This window comes from Astatotilapia calliptera, chromosome 11 (genome assembly GCF_900246225.1).
Source record: "Astatotilapia calliptera chromosome 11, fAstCal1.2, whole genome shotgun sequence".
Taxonomy (NCBI): domain Eukaryota; kingdom Metazoa; phylum Chordata; class Actinopteri; order Cichliformes; family Cichlidae; genus Astatotilapia; species Astatotilapia calliptera.
In genome coordinates, this window is record NC_039312.1 from 36,360,293 (window position 1) to 36,376,033 (window position 15,741).

At 42.4% G+C, this 15,741-nt stretch overlaps 1 protein-coding gene across 1 annotated transcript; it reads right to left on the reverse strand.

Moving 5' to 3' along the window:
- Positions 1-4,395: 4,395 nt before the first annotated feature.
- LOC113032435 (membrane-spanning 4-domains subfamily A member 4A-like) lies at positions 4,396-11,417 on the reverse strand. The gene is made up of 4 exons (XM_026185356.1): positions 11,193-11,417; positions 11,026-11,118; positions 7,656-7,823; positions 4,396-4,544 (listed from the first exon to the last, which is right to left on the reverse strand). Exons 1-4 carry the CDS (start codon positions 11,334-11,336, stop codon positions 4,518-4,520), a joined length of 432 nt encoding a protein of 143 aa, XP_026041141.1. The 5' UTR covers positions 11,337-11,417; the 3' UTR covers positions 4,396-4,517.
- Between the last annotated feature and the right edge of the window lie 4,324 nt (positions 11,418-15,741).

Below are 15,741 nucleotides of genomic sequence, written 5' to 3' on the forward strand. Positions count from 1 at the left end.
AAATAAATAATCAGTAGTGTTGTGATTAAATTTTTGGAGAAGTAATCAGTAACTAATTACTTTTTTCAAGTAACTTGACCAACACTGGTCTTATCTCAGTGTCTCTGCACCCTCCTGGCCTCTGATGGCCCTCAAACTTTGTTGCAGGCTCAGTCTCTATTCTGCCTTTGCTCGCTGCTCGCTGGACCTCTGTTTTCTCACTTATTGTCATTGCCGCTGGGATTCCGTTCTGCTGTGATGGGCCGTCGGCGTCTAACCACCAAATACCTCAAATTAAATTCTGTACTTAAATAAATCATGTTCAATTCCTTCTAATGATCTCTCTCTGCACTGAACTGTAAGCAACATTAATGATGATGATACACCTCTCCATACATGGATAAATTTTTCAGCTTCAGTTTATTGATTCTTTGGATCTTTCAGAGCTGCAAAGCACCTTAAGTGTCACGGCAACATAAAGGTAAATCTGGAGTACTTTTATTCAATAGTAAGAAGATTACATGACTAACAATGTTGACCCATCACTCCTTTGAGCGGAACTATCAGTCACTTGTGTAGAGCTTGGATGAGGGCAGGGCAGAGCCATTGCTGCGGGTGGGTTCAGGTATGTGGGCAGAGTCTACGTGGAAGGATCCTGTGCCGTCACTGAGGCAGTTCCGTAATGCTGATTGGTGATGGTACATGGCATCTAAACAACAAAAATGTCAGTTATTAGACACTAAAATAATTTAAAGCTTATAAAGCTTTATTAGTTTAGTCATAGGTCAGGTTTGCAGCAGGGGGACACTCTCAGCTAGTACTTAATGAACGCGAATGACGCTAAACGGGTAAAATAAAGAATTCCACCTGCCTTTGGACAAAACATTTGATTTTAATTTCCAGCCTGGATAAAACCACTCTTCTTCCTTCACTTTTTCTCTCAATTAAGATGATTTTGATCAGAATACACTAGCATGCTATTAATGCTTGCTGACTGGTAACATGGATTTAGGATGGGTCATCTTTAAATTGGCTACACAGATAAATATTAACTTCATTATTTATTAGGCAGGTGTACAAACTGGTTAAGTGCGCATGCGCCAACCAGCGTGCAGCCTGTTACAGTCGCTCCTGCTTTTCTCTTAGTTTAGCTCTTTTTTCTTACGTATTCTTTTTTTTTTTCTGACTTGTATTTTCCTCCGTTTTCTATCTCTTACTCAATCATGTGGATTGAGAGAGTTTCTGTTCTTCTGGTGGCCGTGGAACTGTTACTTTTATCATGGAACGGGACCGCGGCACATCTCCTACACGCACTGACTGTTTACTCCAGAGATCAGCTGATCGCCCTGATGCCGGCCGGCTCGCTGGCCAGGCCCGCAGAAGTACCAGCTGAAATTTGGAGGAAAACACATCGGGGATGCAGAGGTCAAGGACAGAAGAGAAGAAAAAAGGTGACGGTGAGACAGCGGAGGCTCGAAGCGAGGAGGAGGTATAAACCGTGTCTGCCGTCTATCGTGATGGGAAATGTGCGATCGTTGGCAAGTAAAATCGACGAGCTCTCAGCACTGGTACGGAGTCAGAGGGAATACCGAGAGTGTAGCCTGATGTGTTTCACCGAATCATGGATGCACCAGGTCATTCCCGATGAGAATGCTTCCGTGGAAGGCTTCCACACTGTTCGGGCGGACAGGGACAGCATCGCTAGCGGTAAGCGGAAAGGAGGTGGGCTTGCTGTTTTAGTTAACAACCGGTGGTGTAACCCTGCCAACATAACAATCAAAGAAAGGATTTGTTGCCCGGACACTGAACTGTGTGCTGTTGGACTCAGGCCGTATTATTTACCCAGGGAATTCTCTCACATCATCTTGGTGGCTGTTTATGTTCCTCCCTCTGCTAACCCCACAGCTGCATGTGACACTATCCACTCTGCCATAGCTCGGCTACAGACTCAGCACCCGAGTGCCTTTATTGTGATCTCGGGTGACTTCAACCATGTATCACTGGACAATACACTACCAACATTCAAACAATATGTGGACTGTCCCACCAGGGGAGAGAAAACTTTAGACTTACTGTATGCTAACGTCAAGGATGCATACAGCTCCTCCTCCCTCCCCCCACTTGGTAGGTCAGATCATAACCTGATTCACCTCACCCCCCGCTATGTGCCAATTGTGAGGAGGGAACCTGTGACCACCAGGACTGTTAGGAGGTGGTCAGAGGAGGCAATAGCGGAACTACAGGGCTGTTTCGAGGTGACCGACTGGGAAACACTCTGTGAGCCTCACGCCGAGGACATCAATGGGCTTACTGAGTGTATCACAGACTACATAACTTTCTGCACCGACTCCATTGTTCCAGCTCAGACTGTTCATTGTTACCCAAATAACAAGCCGTGGGTGACTAAGGACATCAAAGCCCTCCTCAACAACAAGAAGAGGGCTTTCAGAGGGGGCAACAAAGAGGAGGTGAGGAAGGTCCAGGTGTTACTAAAGGACAAGATCAGAGAGGCTAAGGACAATTACAGGAGGAAGCTGGAGTGGAAACTCCAGCAGAACAGCATGAGAGAGGTGTGGAGGGGCATGAAGACCATCACTGGATTCAGGCCAACCAACAGCAGGGGAGCTGAGGGAGGTGAGAATAGAGCCGAGGAGTTGAATCTGTTTTTCAATAGATTCGACACCACAGTGTCTGCTCCCACCCCCACAACCTCACCTGCAGTCAGCCTGGAATCCAGAGCCACACCACTGTGCCAGCCTCTCTCTTCACATGTTGCCTCCTGTGAGATTCCTGACACCCCTCTCCCACCCATCACCTTCACTCAATACCAGGTTGAGATGCAAATGAGGAGACTTCACTCAGGCAAGTCTGCTGGACCAGACGGAGTGAGTCCCCTTGTCCTCAAGGCCTGTGCCCCCCAGCTGTGTGGAGTCTTTCATAAACTGTTTATGCTGAGTCTGAGTCTGCAGAGGGTCCCGGTGATGTGGAAGACATCATGCCTCGTCCCTGTACCAAAGACGCCTCGTCCCAGTGGCCCCCAGGATTACAGGCCCGTGGCACTGACCTCCCACATCATGAAGACCCTGGAAAGGCTCATCCTGGACCAGCTGCGACCCATAGTAAGACCACATCTGGATCCCCTTCAGTTCGCTTATCAGCCTCGTCTCGGAACAGAGGACGCCATCATCTACCTGCTCAATCGTGTCTACACCCATCTGGACCAGCCGGCGAGCACTGTGAGGGTCATGTTTTTTGACTTTTCCAGTGCTTTCAACACCATCAGGCCGACCCTCCTGGGTGATAAGTTAGCAGCGATGCAGGTGGATGCTTCTCTGGTGTCCTGGATTGTTGATTACCTGACAGGAAGACCACAATATGTACGTCTCCCACAGTGTGTGTCTGACAAGGTGATTAGCAACACAGGGGCACCACAGGGGACTGTCCTCTCCCCCTTCCTCTTCAGCCTCTACACCACAGACTTCAGCCACTGCACAGAGACCTCCATCTTCAGAAGTTTTCTGATGACTCTGCGGTGGTTGGATGCATCAGCAGGGATGATGGGACAGAGTACCGGGCTGTGGTCGACTCCTTTGTCACGTGGTGTGAGCAGAATCATCTGCAGCTCAACGTGGCAAAGACCAAGGAACTGATCGTGGACTTCAGGAAGACCAGGAAACACTTGACCCCTGTTTCAATCCAGGGGGTCAGTGTTGACATTGTGGAGGACTATAAATACCTTGGAGTACACATTGACAATAAACTGGACTGGGCTAAAAACACCACAGCACTTTACAGGAAGGGCCAGAGTCGTCTCTATTTTTTGAGGCGACTGAGGTCCTTCAACATCTGCCAGAAAATGCTGAGGATTTTCTATGAGTCTGTGGTGGCCAGTGCGATCCTCTATGCTGTTGCATGCTGGGGGAGCAGGCTGAGGGTCGCAGATGCCAACAGACTCGATAAACTGATCCATAAGGCCAGCAATGTTGTGGGGATGGAGCTGGACTCCCTCAAGGTGGTGTCGGATAGGAGGATGTTGTCCAAGATAAAGACAATGTTGGATAACACCTCCCACCCACTCCATGACATGTTGGTCAGTCACAGGAGCTCGTTCAGTGAGAGACTGAGATTACCGAAAAGCACCACTGAACGACACAGGAAATCATTCCTGCCTGTGGCCATCTCCCTGTACAACGCATCCACTTAACACACTGTTTGCTGCTACAGCTACGCATGTTTCTTTCCAAATATTTATTTATAAGTGACTTATGTATGCATGTATGTATATATATGTATATATTGTACTATTCTTAGTTAGCGTATTGTCTGTCTTGTCTTAATGTTGGTTTAAAATGGAGCACTGTAACAAAAAATAATTTCCCCCAGGGATCAATAAAGTATTCTGATTCTGATTCTGATTCTGATTCTGAGGAGGACTCTGCAGATGGACTCACCTGAAATGTGGGATTGTAACTGCCATTAGAGTCCCCTACTCCTAGACAAATGCCACACAGGCTCAGCTCAACCAAGCACAGCATGGCTTAAAATCCCCAAAATAGACTGTTGAACTGAAAGAGAGAAAAACAGGCTTCTGAAGTTTCCTCACCTTAACTAAAAACTCGAAACTGTTTCTACCGCAAGCTGGTGAAACACCTGTTATCTCTGTACCAAAGACCTCTGGAGCTGGTTCACATGCCACATTCACCTGTGCTCTGAATTCACTGTGGTGAGAATAAGGCACGACGGGACCACAGATCTGTGTTTTGAGACATTTCATTGAGCACTTCTCACCACAACAACAATTTCTTTTCTGTCTGCTCTTTTCTAAATTAAAAAAATATGAGGAATTTCTTTCCCCCTCCTCAATCCACTTGGCCCGTGAACGCACAAAAGCTCCTTCTGCTTTATTTAGGTAGAGCTGATCTAATTTAGTCTGCAACTCCATAAGTTTACTCCTTTCTTGGGTATTTAGATCATCTTTACTACAGCAATAAGTAATTTCTTGGAATAATTTACATTCATATTCTCTTTGCTTTTGACTTGTGTTTTTACTGAATTGAATACTAAATTCTCTAATTTTGAATTTAATGAATTCCCATTTATTGATATATCCTACAATTAGATGATCAGCCATAATATCTTTTATAATTTTTTTGACTATGTTGCAGTAGTCTTCATTTTGTAAAAGTTTGGCATTGAACTTCCAATAACTTCTTTTATTTGATTGTCTAATTTCCGATTCTAAGCACAGTTCAATAAAGCAATGATCTGAAAGAGGTGCATTTGACATCAACAGTGTGGTTAAGAATGATGTCACTTCCTAGCCAATAGTCTATTCTAGACTTACAAGCTCCATTTGGTTTAAACCAGGAAAAGCTCTTAATTCCTGGATTTCTTACTCTCCAAATATCTGTCAAATTGTTGTTTATCAAAAAATCTATAATTAGGTTATTTTTTGTGGTCTACCTGTCCTTGAGGGCCATCTATCAGTCCATTCATCAGGAGTCATATTCCAATCACCACCCATTAAAATGTATTCTGTAGGGTATCGATCTTTAAGTTCAAAAATATTTGAAGTTATATCTTCTAACATAATTTTATTCTGACTTTCATTATTATATCCATAAACATTGACTAAAATGAAAAACAAACTTTCAACTCTCATTACAGCAACCAACCAATGACCATTCAAGTCAGTCCGTTGTATTACAAGATCCCCGGGAAAGTTATTGAATAAAATCGCTACACCCCCCGACCTCGTTGAGCCATGGCTGAACAGGATTTTGCTGCCCCATTGGTTTGACCAAAAAGATACATCACTATCAGATGAATGAGTCTGTTGTAGAAAAATACAGTTTGATTTTTTACCTCTGTAGTACAAAAATAAGGCTTTTCTTTTAACAGATTCTCTTAAACCCCTAACATTTAAAGAACCAAAACAAATGTTAACATTCAACATGAACTATAGACAGAATATCACTCACCACGTGAGAAAAAGAAGAAAAAAAAAAGTACTAAATGCTGAGCTCCTCAGACCGCGAACAAGTTCCCACTATTTCAGTTTTTGTCATTTTTAGTTCTCCTGTCTTTCCTCAACTTTGCGTCCATCAATGAAGGCATGTGGACCACGACAGTAGGCTCGTTTACCCGTACGTCTTGCTTCCTCCACCAGAGGCCATAGGCGCTGTCGATCTTGTATGTCCTCCTGCGGCAACATCTCTGCGAAGCTGATGCCTTCTTGCTTGCAGGTTGAAGAGTCTTTGGTGCGCCTCCACAATTCTTCTTTAATTCGCCTCTGTGTGAATAGAATAATGATGTTTCTGTTTCTGCCATCAACTCGTTTCCCTAAGCGGTGGACAATATCAACGGCCTCTTCTAAGTTCAAGTCAGGGGCAATCTTCTGAAGCGTTTGCAGAACCTTCACTCTAATGTTTTCATCTTTGTCTTCCTTCACCCCTTTCAGCTTTAAGCACCACCTCATTCAGTAGCGCTCTTGTTCTCTCACTCTTCTTTTCAAGTCTTCATTTTCTTTAAGCAGCTGTTCATTCGCATTTGCCAGTTTAACAACTTTCAGTTTGCGATCGACTATCTCTGCAGCATTAAACTCTACAGCCTTAATCAAGCTGGCAACCATAGCTGCACTTTGTTTGTTTTGTTCCTTGATATCTTCCAGTTGTACTTCAAATTTTTTGTCAAGTCCCATAATGGCTTCAAAAATAGTTTTATTGGAGATATCGTCTTCCTTCTCTGAAGATTTTGTTCTTTTCTCCTCTGGCGGTTGTTTTGATGGAGTTGGCGGCGCCGAGTCTGCTCCCCGTTCTCGCTTGTTTAGGCCCACGTTGGCAGCTTCAGTGCTAGCATAGCCATGGTCACTGACTTTAGCATGCGAAGACGTCTTAGCATTGGGGTTTGACGACACAAATTGCAGCTTTGCATTCTTAATAACCTTTTGGGCATCCATAGTTATAGTTCGAGTGGAAGGAGAATAAAGTTACTTAGCAAATTTTGCGGTCTTTCGGAGCTCCTGAAAAAACACAACTGTTCAAGCTGCCATCTAGATGGCACTGTCCTCTACAGGCATCTGGATAATTTAGTCACAACACTGGAGGGTAAAATAAATACTACATAAGAGGCCATGTTAGTGAACGCTGGGAAAGAAGACTGTAGTAAAAGTGATGATGGTTTTCTTTCACCTTGGTGCACCTAAGGCATGATTCAACCTGTTCAGTCATTCCAGTATGCAGGGATCATTTAGATGTTAGTACACTGTGACTGCATGAAATCCCTTTTTCTAATAACCAAATTCTATCCCTCCTTTATCAAACATACATTTCAGCTCTTACACAGAATAACAGGGCTGCTTCTGCGCCACACAACCACTGAGTGACGTCTGTCCTTCAGATGCCCTGTTAGCTGCTGCTTTTTACATGGATGTTACTGGCAGCAGGTCTGTAGTTTTCTAAATCAGAACGATGTTCAATGCTCCTCTGATTCTCCTGTCTTTAAAAACTCCCTCATCTGAACACAGAGCACTGAAGCGCTTTCTGAGAATCTGGTACCTGCAGAGGAGGTGTGACCACAATCAAGATCCACCCCCCAAAATCCTTCAGCAGCTTTGATCAAGAGGCTGAAATCAGACGTGTAGAAGATTTTGTACAATATAAAACAAAATGTCTTACCCTTTCATAGTTGTGAGTGAATGACCAGTCGGGGGTACTGGTGTTCAAGTAAGAGCTACCATAATAATGATAAGCATAATGTGGCCAAAAGGCTTCCAGGATGTAGATGATGATGGCAGCAGCTGAAGTAACTGCAGCAATAACATTGGCTCCCAGAGCGCCTCTCACCTGCAGAGCACAAAACGGGTCAGCACACCTGGAAAACCTGGCAGCACCTGAAAGGCAGATTAAACCTGTAGAAACTGCAGCTCACCAGAGTCACGGGACAGTGTGGAGACTAGTTTTAGAACAGATGTTAGAGAATATTTAATCCTGAAAAAAGTACATTTAACCACTTTATTTAACATTGATTATAGACCTGTGTCCTAATGATGGGACAGCTTTCCTTTCTGCTTCACATTAACTTTATAAATACAGAAATGGAGCTCTTTTCCAACCTGACTAAACAGAACTTTTAATCGTTTTCCTCTCAGTCACACTTTGATGCTGTCAGTCTGCTAATATTGTACTTTCATCTGACTGGTGACCTGCCCGTGGTATACTCCATCTCTCACCCTATGAGAGCTGGCAAGGGCACAGCCTTGACTCTGAATTAGAGAAACGAGTTTGAAGCCTAATCTTAAATTAGAGATAGTGTCTGTCTCCTGAATCCAAACTGGAAGCTGGTTCCACAGAAGAGGGGCCTGAAAACTGAAGGCTCTGCCTCCCATTCTACTTTTAAATACTCTAGGAACAACAAGTAGGCCTGCAGAGCGAGAGCCAAGTGCTCTAATAGGGTGATATGGTACTACAAGGTCATTAAGATAAGATGGGGCCTGATTATTTAAGACCTTGTATGTGAGGAGCAGGATTTTGAATTCTGGATTTAACAGGAAGCCAAAACAGGAGAAATCTGCTCTCTTTCTAGTCCCTGTCAGGACTCTTGCTGCAGCACCCTGAATTTTACTTGATATCGGATCGGAAAGGAAATCAGTGGTATCGCACATCACTAGTAACCATGTTTCTGTAAGGCAGAGTAAATTTGTTGGTCAATTATTAAGTCATGTACTAACAGAGACTTGGAGGAGAGAGACCTAATATTTAATAACCCACATTTCACTGTTTTACTCTTTGGTTCAGATGTGGATACTTTATTGTTCTTTCGTTGTGATTGTTTATGTTTAAGTTGTTTGTTGCTGGTATTTAGTTTGTTTTTTGTCTGTTTGGGAGCTGACACAGTCTCTATGGAGATGGGTTTTGGGGGGGTAGCAGGAGGAGAGAAGCTGCAGAGAGGCGTGTAAGACTGCAACTCTGCTTCCTGGTCTCAACCCTGGATAGTCATATTTTGGGGGGTTTAATAAATTTGGGCAGATTTCAAAACATGTCACTCCTGGTCTGATTGGGGACCAGGGGTCTCACTCCATGATCGCAGGCTAGTTTGACTTTACGAATTGACCATAAAGTCATATTCATCTGACAATCTTAATCACACTCTAAGTTCTTCTCTCATTTCTCTGGATGTGTTTGCTCTCCTTGTCTACAGACTAGAGATGGACCGATCCGATATTACGTATCGGTCCGATACTGACCTAAATTACTGGATCGGATATCGGAGAAAAATAAAAAATGTAATCCGATCCATTAAATATCACGAAAGCACCTCACAAAACTTGCAACACGCCGTAACTCGCCTCAGAACGTTAGCACGTAGGAGCAGTATGCATCACGTGATAGAGCGGCTGTGGCATGCGGGACCTGTCGGTGGTCTGGATAGCATTTGGAGCTTCGCTAGCAACATGGCATTTCATCTCCGACAAAGTTATCCCGAGAGAAGTAAAGCAAGTGTGTAAGTCCATCTCTGAATGTTTGTAAAGCATTCCTGCGTTAAGCTTAACAAGCGATATATGGAGCGACTGCCTCTTCTGCTGCTACTTCAATCATGAAACTGCTTAACGATCAGCTGATCGGCTTTTCTGTCGTGAGTCCGTCTCTCTTGTTTGCTTTTGGCCCACTTTGCACCAGAAAGAGGAAACCAGCGGCTGAACAACAGCAGCACGTTTAAGCTTGATCAGCTGTTGTTAGAATTTATTTATTATTACTTTCTACTCGAGGATCTTTTTCTACAGCTGACGGCTGTAACTGTGCAGGGGCGGATCTAGCAAAGTGTAGCCAGGGGGGCCGATAGGACATGAACAGGGAAAAGGGGCACAAAGACATACTTTTCTTTCTTATTCTCATTTAAAATGTCGAGCTTTTAATAAATAATTATCTGACACCCAAAGTTTTAATTTGATGTAAAATGAATAGAAGTCCATTACTGTATATAGTGACTATTAAGTCTAATATATATACCCTAGTAAGCTATAGTACTTTTTCCTTTGGGAAGGTACCATCTGTGCAGTCTGCAATTTTGCTGAAGAAAGCTGTTGAATCTATTTAATATTTCTTGAAAAATAATTGATTTCTGTGCATTTTTTTCCACACTGCATCAAATTAAGGTTGATTACGTCGATTAAGCATCATGAGGTGGAGCGTGAGGGGTGGTTCCCTATTTTTTATTTATTTATTTTTGTTGTTGCTGGGAGTTGGAACCCTATTAGTTAGGTTGCTTAATATTTATGCTAAGTACTCTTTAAAATACCAGAATAGGGAGGATGGTGTAGGTTTAAGTTTATTAGATTGATCAGTATTGCTGAACTATGAAATATTTTTTTTTGCATACAGGTATAACAGAATAGCTTTAGTGTAGTTGTTGTTTTAAACTTGAGTATGAACTTATACAAAATGCAGCAAGATATTTAAAAAACAGTTTTGTTGATTAAAAAACACTATATCGGCTTCATATCGGTATCGGCAGATATCCAAATTTATGATATCGGTATCGGACATAAAAAAGTGGTATCGTGCCATCTCTACTACAGACATACTCAAGTACCATTTATCTGGTTTGTTTTCCATCACAGGTTAGAGCCTTGTTAGGAAATGTGTTTCTTTCCACTGAAACTTTAGAGTGGGTAGCAGGTCATGCAATCACTGTAACAGTGTAAGAGTTCTGAAGAAACTCTAATGGATGGATTATCAGACCATCTCAGAAAGATCAAGGAAGAACAGACCAGGTATCTCCAGAAGCTGAAGTCCAAAATAATCAGTCACTGGAAAGTGAAATACAGCATTTATGGGACTGAACTCACTTTGTTAACTGAGCTGTGATATTATCGAGTTGTTTGGCTCTAAAAATTCACAATGAGCTATGGCCTCATTTTGTTTTTACTGACTGGATTTCAGTCAAATTACACTAAATGTTAAATTTCTGTTTCCTCGGTTGGAGAAAAATCAGGTCGAACCTCACTCCAGTGTGTTCCAGCAGGACTACAAATTTGCAGAGACTCACCTGAAGTACAGGTATGGTGATATCACAGAGATGAGTTCCTGATCGTCTCTCTGAAGTCCCATCATATATGTTCATACATCCAGCTATGATGAACTGAAAGAGAGAGCAGTAAGAAGTCTTAGCTGACTCAGTTCAGTTCAATTCAAAGACCCTACAATAATACTCACCAACACTGGTCCCCAGATGTACACCAAGGAATCAGACACCAGACCTTTGGACCGTGTTGCCCTCAGGATCCCAAAGACCATGACAGTCAGAGCAACCATGATCTGAATCACCTGCAGGAAGACATAAAGTCTCAGAGGAAACATTCAGAGCCTTTGGCTCATTCAGCCTTTGTGAGAACAAGTGATGCCAAAGATGACGTACGTGACTAGACACAGCATTTTCAGTGGACAAACGTTTCATCAAGAAGGGACTTCTTCAGTCTCAGCTGACTGCAGGTTTCCAACATTATAAACAGTACATTTGCTCAATGACTGAAACTAGCGCCACTGAATGAGCAATGGGCTGTGAGGTCAGTTCCTTGATCATTAATATGGAAATTGTCACGACTATTGATCAACAACTACTGATCAAAAACCATTTATCAATGGCCACGAGTACCATTCAACTTTCTGCTGAGAGGAAGTTTGAACTAACACACCAAACATTTTCACATGCAGATAAATGGGATAAACTTGTTGGTTATCTTTAAAAGGTAACGAGTCTGTATTCACATTTAGCTTGTCTTCTGGACATTATCTTTCTGAACTTTAATTTCCAACAGAGATTATTTTCCGAGGCGATCCAAAAGCCTCTGAGGACAGACGTCCTCTGTCATTAAAGTCAGCTGAGAGATCGACAGCAGAGCAGCAGCGTGGTTGTGAATCACATGCCTTCAGCATCCACAGGTTAAAGATCAGTGGTTTAATCATCTCTGTCTGGATTCAATCTGACCCCATCAGGATGTAAAGGTGTCTCACCCCCAGTGCCGGCAGTTGCTTTCTGGTGATGCTGTGGTCCCGGCGTAAAACTACGACCACGGTGCCCGATGCCGCCCCTGCTGATGGAGATTGCTGCATGTCTGAGCTCACGAGAGTCACAGCTGGTAGCAGATAAACTCTGGGGTGGGTCTGCCCTGACGTCAGCTGTCTGACTCATTCCTACTGCTTTTTTCACTGGATGCTCGCTCCTTCAAGTGAAATGTCTGACTAAGGCTGGTCTTTCTATGTGTATCCCAAAGAAAGGCTTTTTACTCACTTGAGCTTCATTTTTGGTAAACATTTATTTATATTTTGGCACATCGGCCATGAAAATGATCCAGTACAAGCTGTTTGCCGTTCCTGCAACAGTTTTCTATAGCAGGTTTCTAAACCAAAGTTATATTAGTTTTATATATACACAATACAGTATCGTCAACAGCACCAAAAAGTAAAACAGTGAAATGTGAATTATTAAACATTAGGTCTCTCTCTTCCAAGTTTCTGTTAGTACATGACTTAATAACTGATCAACAAATTGATTTACTCTGCCTTGTGCTGGAAGTGCTGTTCAGATCTTTGCAAATCTAATCTGTACAAAGCAACACTGGATGACTTTGGAAAAGAAAATAATGCTCAGGTTTCTAGCAGATTGCTGCAGACATGTTTTGTTGAGCTCACTGTTTTTTTCTGTTTTACTCAGACTCACCATTTCATCATATTTCATACATACATTCATACATATCATACATACTTCAGCTCTTGTAGGCTTGTTTCTTTTACACATAAAATCGTAGAATGTGTCACCGAGCAGATGTTGTTCTGATCAGGTCTTTAAATGTCATCAGCTTCTTTTAGATGCATCAAGTCCCAGAGCAAACTGGAAATGAGAGAAAAATCAGGACTGATGCCAAACAGGATGCTGCTCTGGGCAAACCTTCGGTCTGATTCAATTATCGATAATGACGTTTGGGTCCATGTTGTTCTGCATCCTGTTTACGCCCTAGCCTAGAGGAAACCAGACAGCAACAATTCTCACTGTGCTGTTGTTTTACAAGACAATCTTCAAATTCTATCTTAGAGTTGAATTTGTTGGCAATATCACTGCTCTCTTCCTTCAAAAACATGCAGATCTCAACTCGCAGATCAAAGACCTGGACAGCACCTTACCACGTGACAGCCATCGGGACTTGCTGTGATACAGAGCGGCCATGTGGTCGCATAGTGGCGGAGAAATCTGGGCTTTCTCAGGTCGTGTGATGATGTACTTGACTGTGACAAAAATGAAATCAGTCATTACGTCCCTCAGCTCAGGCCCCAGCTGTTTAGATGCCAGTGCTTTGCGGTGTATCATACAGTGCATCCACTGCACATTGGAGGAGACCTCGTTTCCCAGCCATAAGCTCCCCACACCGTCCTCAGTGATTTTAAACAGTTTCTCTGCAGTGGCTCTGCCAGGAACTTGTTTGCAGAAAAGCAATTCCTCCCTCATCTCATCTCCATCAATTAATCTGACATGTTATCAGTAAGCAGTCTTTCTTACTGTCAGTGGCTTCATCCATCTGCATAGACAGGCGGCTGTCACGCACCTTATCATTAAGCGGATCCTCTATGTCCTTTGACATATCATACATGCGCCTGCCAATGGTACTATTGGCCAGAGGAATGGCCTGTAGTTTGCTGGCTGCTGTGTCATCAATCATAGTTGAAACCATATCCATAGCACAGGGAAGAATTCATCCCTCTGCAATTGTGTGCAGCTTTTTACTCTGTGACACTCGGTAGGCAACTTTATACCAGCTGAGCAGAGCATTTGCCGGTGTTCTGACAAAACGTTGTACCTTTGTGTAAATTTATAGTCATGTCTATCAATCAGAATATACTGCCTTACGTGGTTTATGCCTCCATCGTACATATCTAAAGGTAGGAGGCTCTGATGCCAAATCACACTATCAAAACGTGCTTCCAGCACACAGTCATCTAATGTTAACACAGAATACAAGGAGAAACGGAGAGGAAAAGATAGCTGTTTTTATTAGAAGTTGTTACATGTTTCCTCACATTTTTTGCATTTGTATTCTCAGTTGCTCTCCTTGTATTTTGCACATTCAAAATGTGCCCATCTTTGGCAAAAATCACACGGCACCTGGAAAGGAAAAATAAATAGCTCATATTCTTTTTGGTAAATACTATTATATAACATTTTAAACATGATTAGCAAGTAATAAGACTTATGTTTTTGTTTTTAATATTTCAGTCATGCTGCGGTCTGCATCAGCATCTAACATACAGCAAACAATGCAGTAGACCTCAGCATTCCCTAAAACACATTCATTGTCATGGTCCTGCGACCATGACTCAGTGACTTTATGTTTATGTTCTTTATTGTTATTACTTTCATTATTATTCATGGCTGTTTTGGATGGTTTGTGTTTGGGATTTTAGACACTGGGTTCTGGGTTTGTGCTCCCTCTGTTGGTCCCTGGTGTTAGTGTTCCCCTGTCTCGTCAGGTTAATCAGGTCCAGCTGTTTCCCCCACCTGTGTGTGATTTCCCAGTGTCTCTTTGTGTACTTATAGTGTGTGTTTTCCTCTGCTCCTCGTCGCGTCGTCTGTGTTCATACCCTGTGAAATCCCCTGCGTGCTCTCCCTGCTGTTCTCCCTTCATGTTCAGGTTTGCCACTCCTTTGTGTAGTTTCACCCAGTTTAGTTCATCCTTAGTTCTGTTTTGCCATCTCCACTTTATGTTTGATATTGTCAATAAATCGCCTTCACATCTGAGTAAGTGCTGCATTTGAGTCCTCCTTTCCACTCTTCACACGGCCGCTGCCCCGGACCGTGACATTCATGGCCATTTGCTGTTATTCAAACATCATTTCTCGAATAATAAAAAAAAATAGTAGCACATTTTTTCCGAAAATACTTCATGGCAAATTAGTCTCCTGAATCTTTTTAATTAGAATTTAAGAAAGGTCTTATCAGAAAGTGTTTACAAAATACTATTTGTACTGTGCTGTTTGAAAAACACTATTTAAATTGGAATTACACACTCTAACGTGATAGGGACGTTACTGGACTCGATGTTCAACGAGGGTGCAAGCTATCTGCATTCGCTCCAGCACAACTACTTCCGTAGTGGTTAACACCTCACTGACCTCTCAAAAAGCAAGGTAGTTTTCTGCAAACGGTGAGATTTATCATAATTATAATGTAAAATCTTAATTATAGTTAACATTAAATGGACTCATTTGAATAATAAATCCACAACTGCTGGAATCCTGTTGCTTGTTGTGTTGCAGTCTGTAACCTCCATGGTGTCTTCATGCCCTCTCATCCTCAGAAAATTCCTAGTTGAAAAAGCAATTTATAATGAAACAAGAAATGTTTTATCTAAGAATAATACCTCAGTATCATACATACCTCCAGTTGCGCAGAAGTTTCCTGTCATAAAAACCTTCTTTCCCCATTGGGTCTATGAGCAGTATTTTCTTCACAGAAATGTTGACAATTTAAAAAAATAAATAAATTAGAAATTAAAAATTAAAAAAGAAATTGCCACTGGAAACCTATTTAAGAATAACATTCATCAAGAAGCTGCTTCACAACAAATTATGCTAATTAATAACACATACCACAAGAATCCAGTGTGTACCAAAGTTCACAGGGCACAGCCACATGCTGGGAACTTCATCTGTGGGATTGGAAGTGTAGAATAATTTCGATGTACTTAGGTACCATGCATCTCAGGGTGTTTTC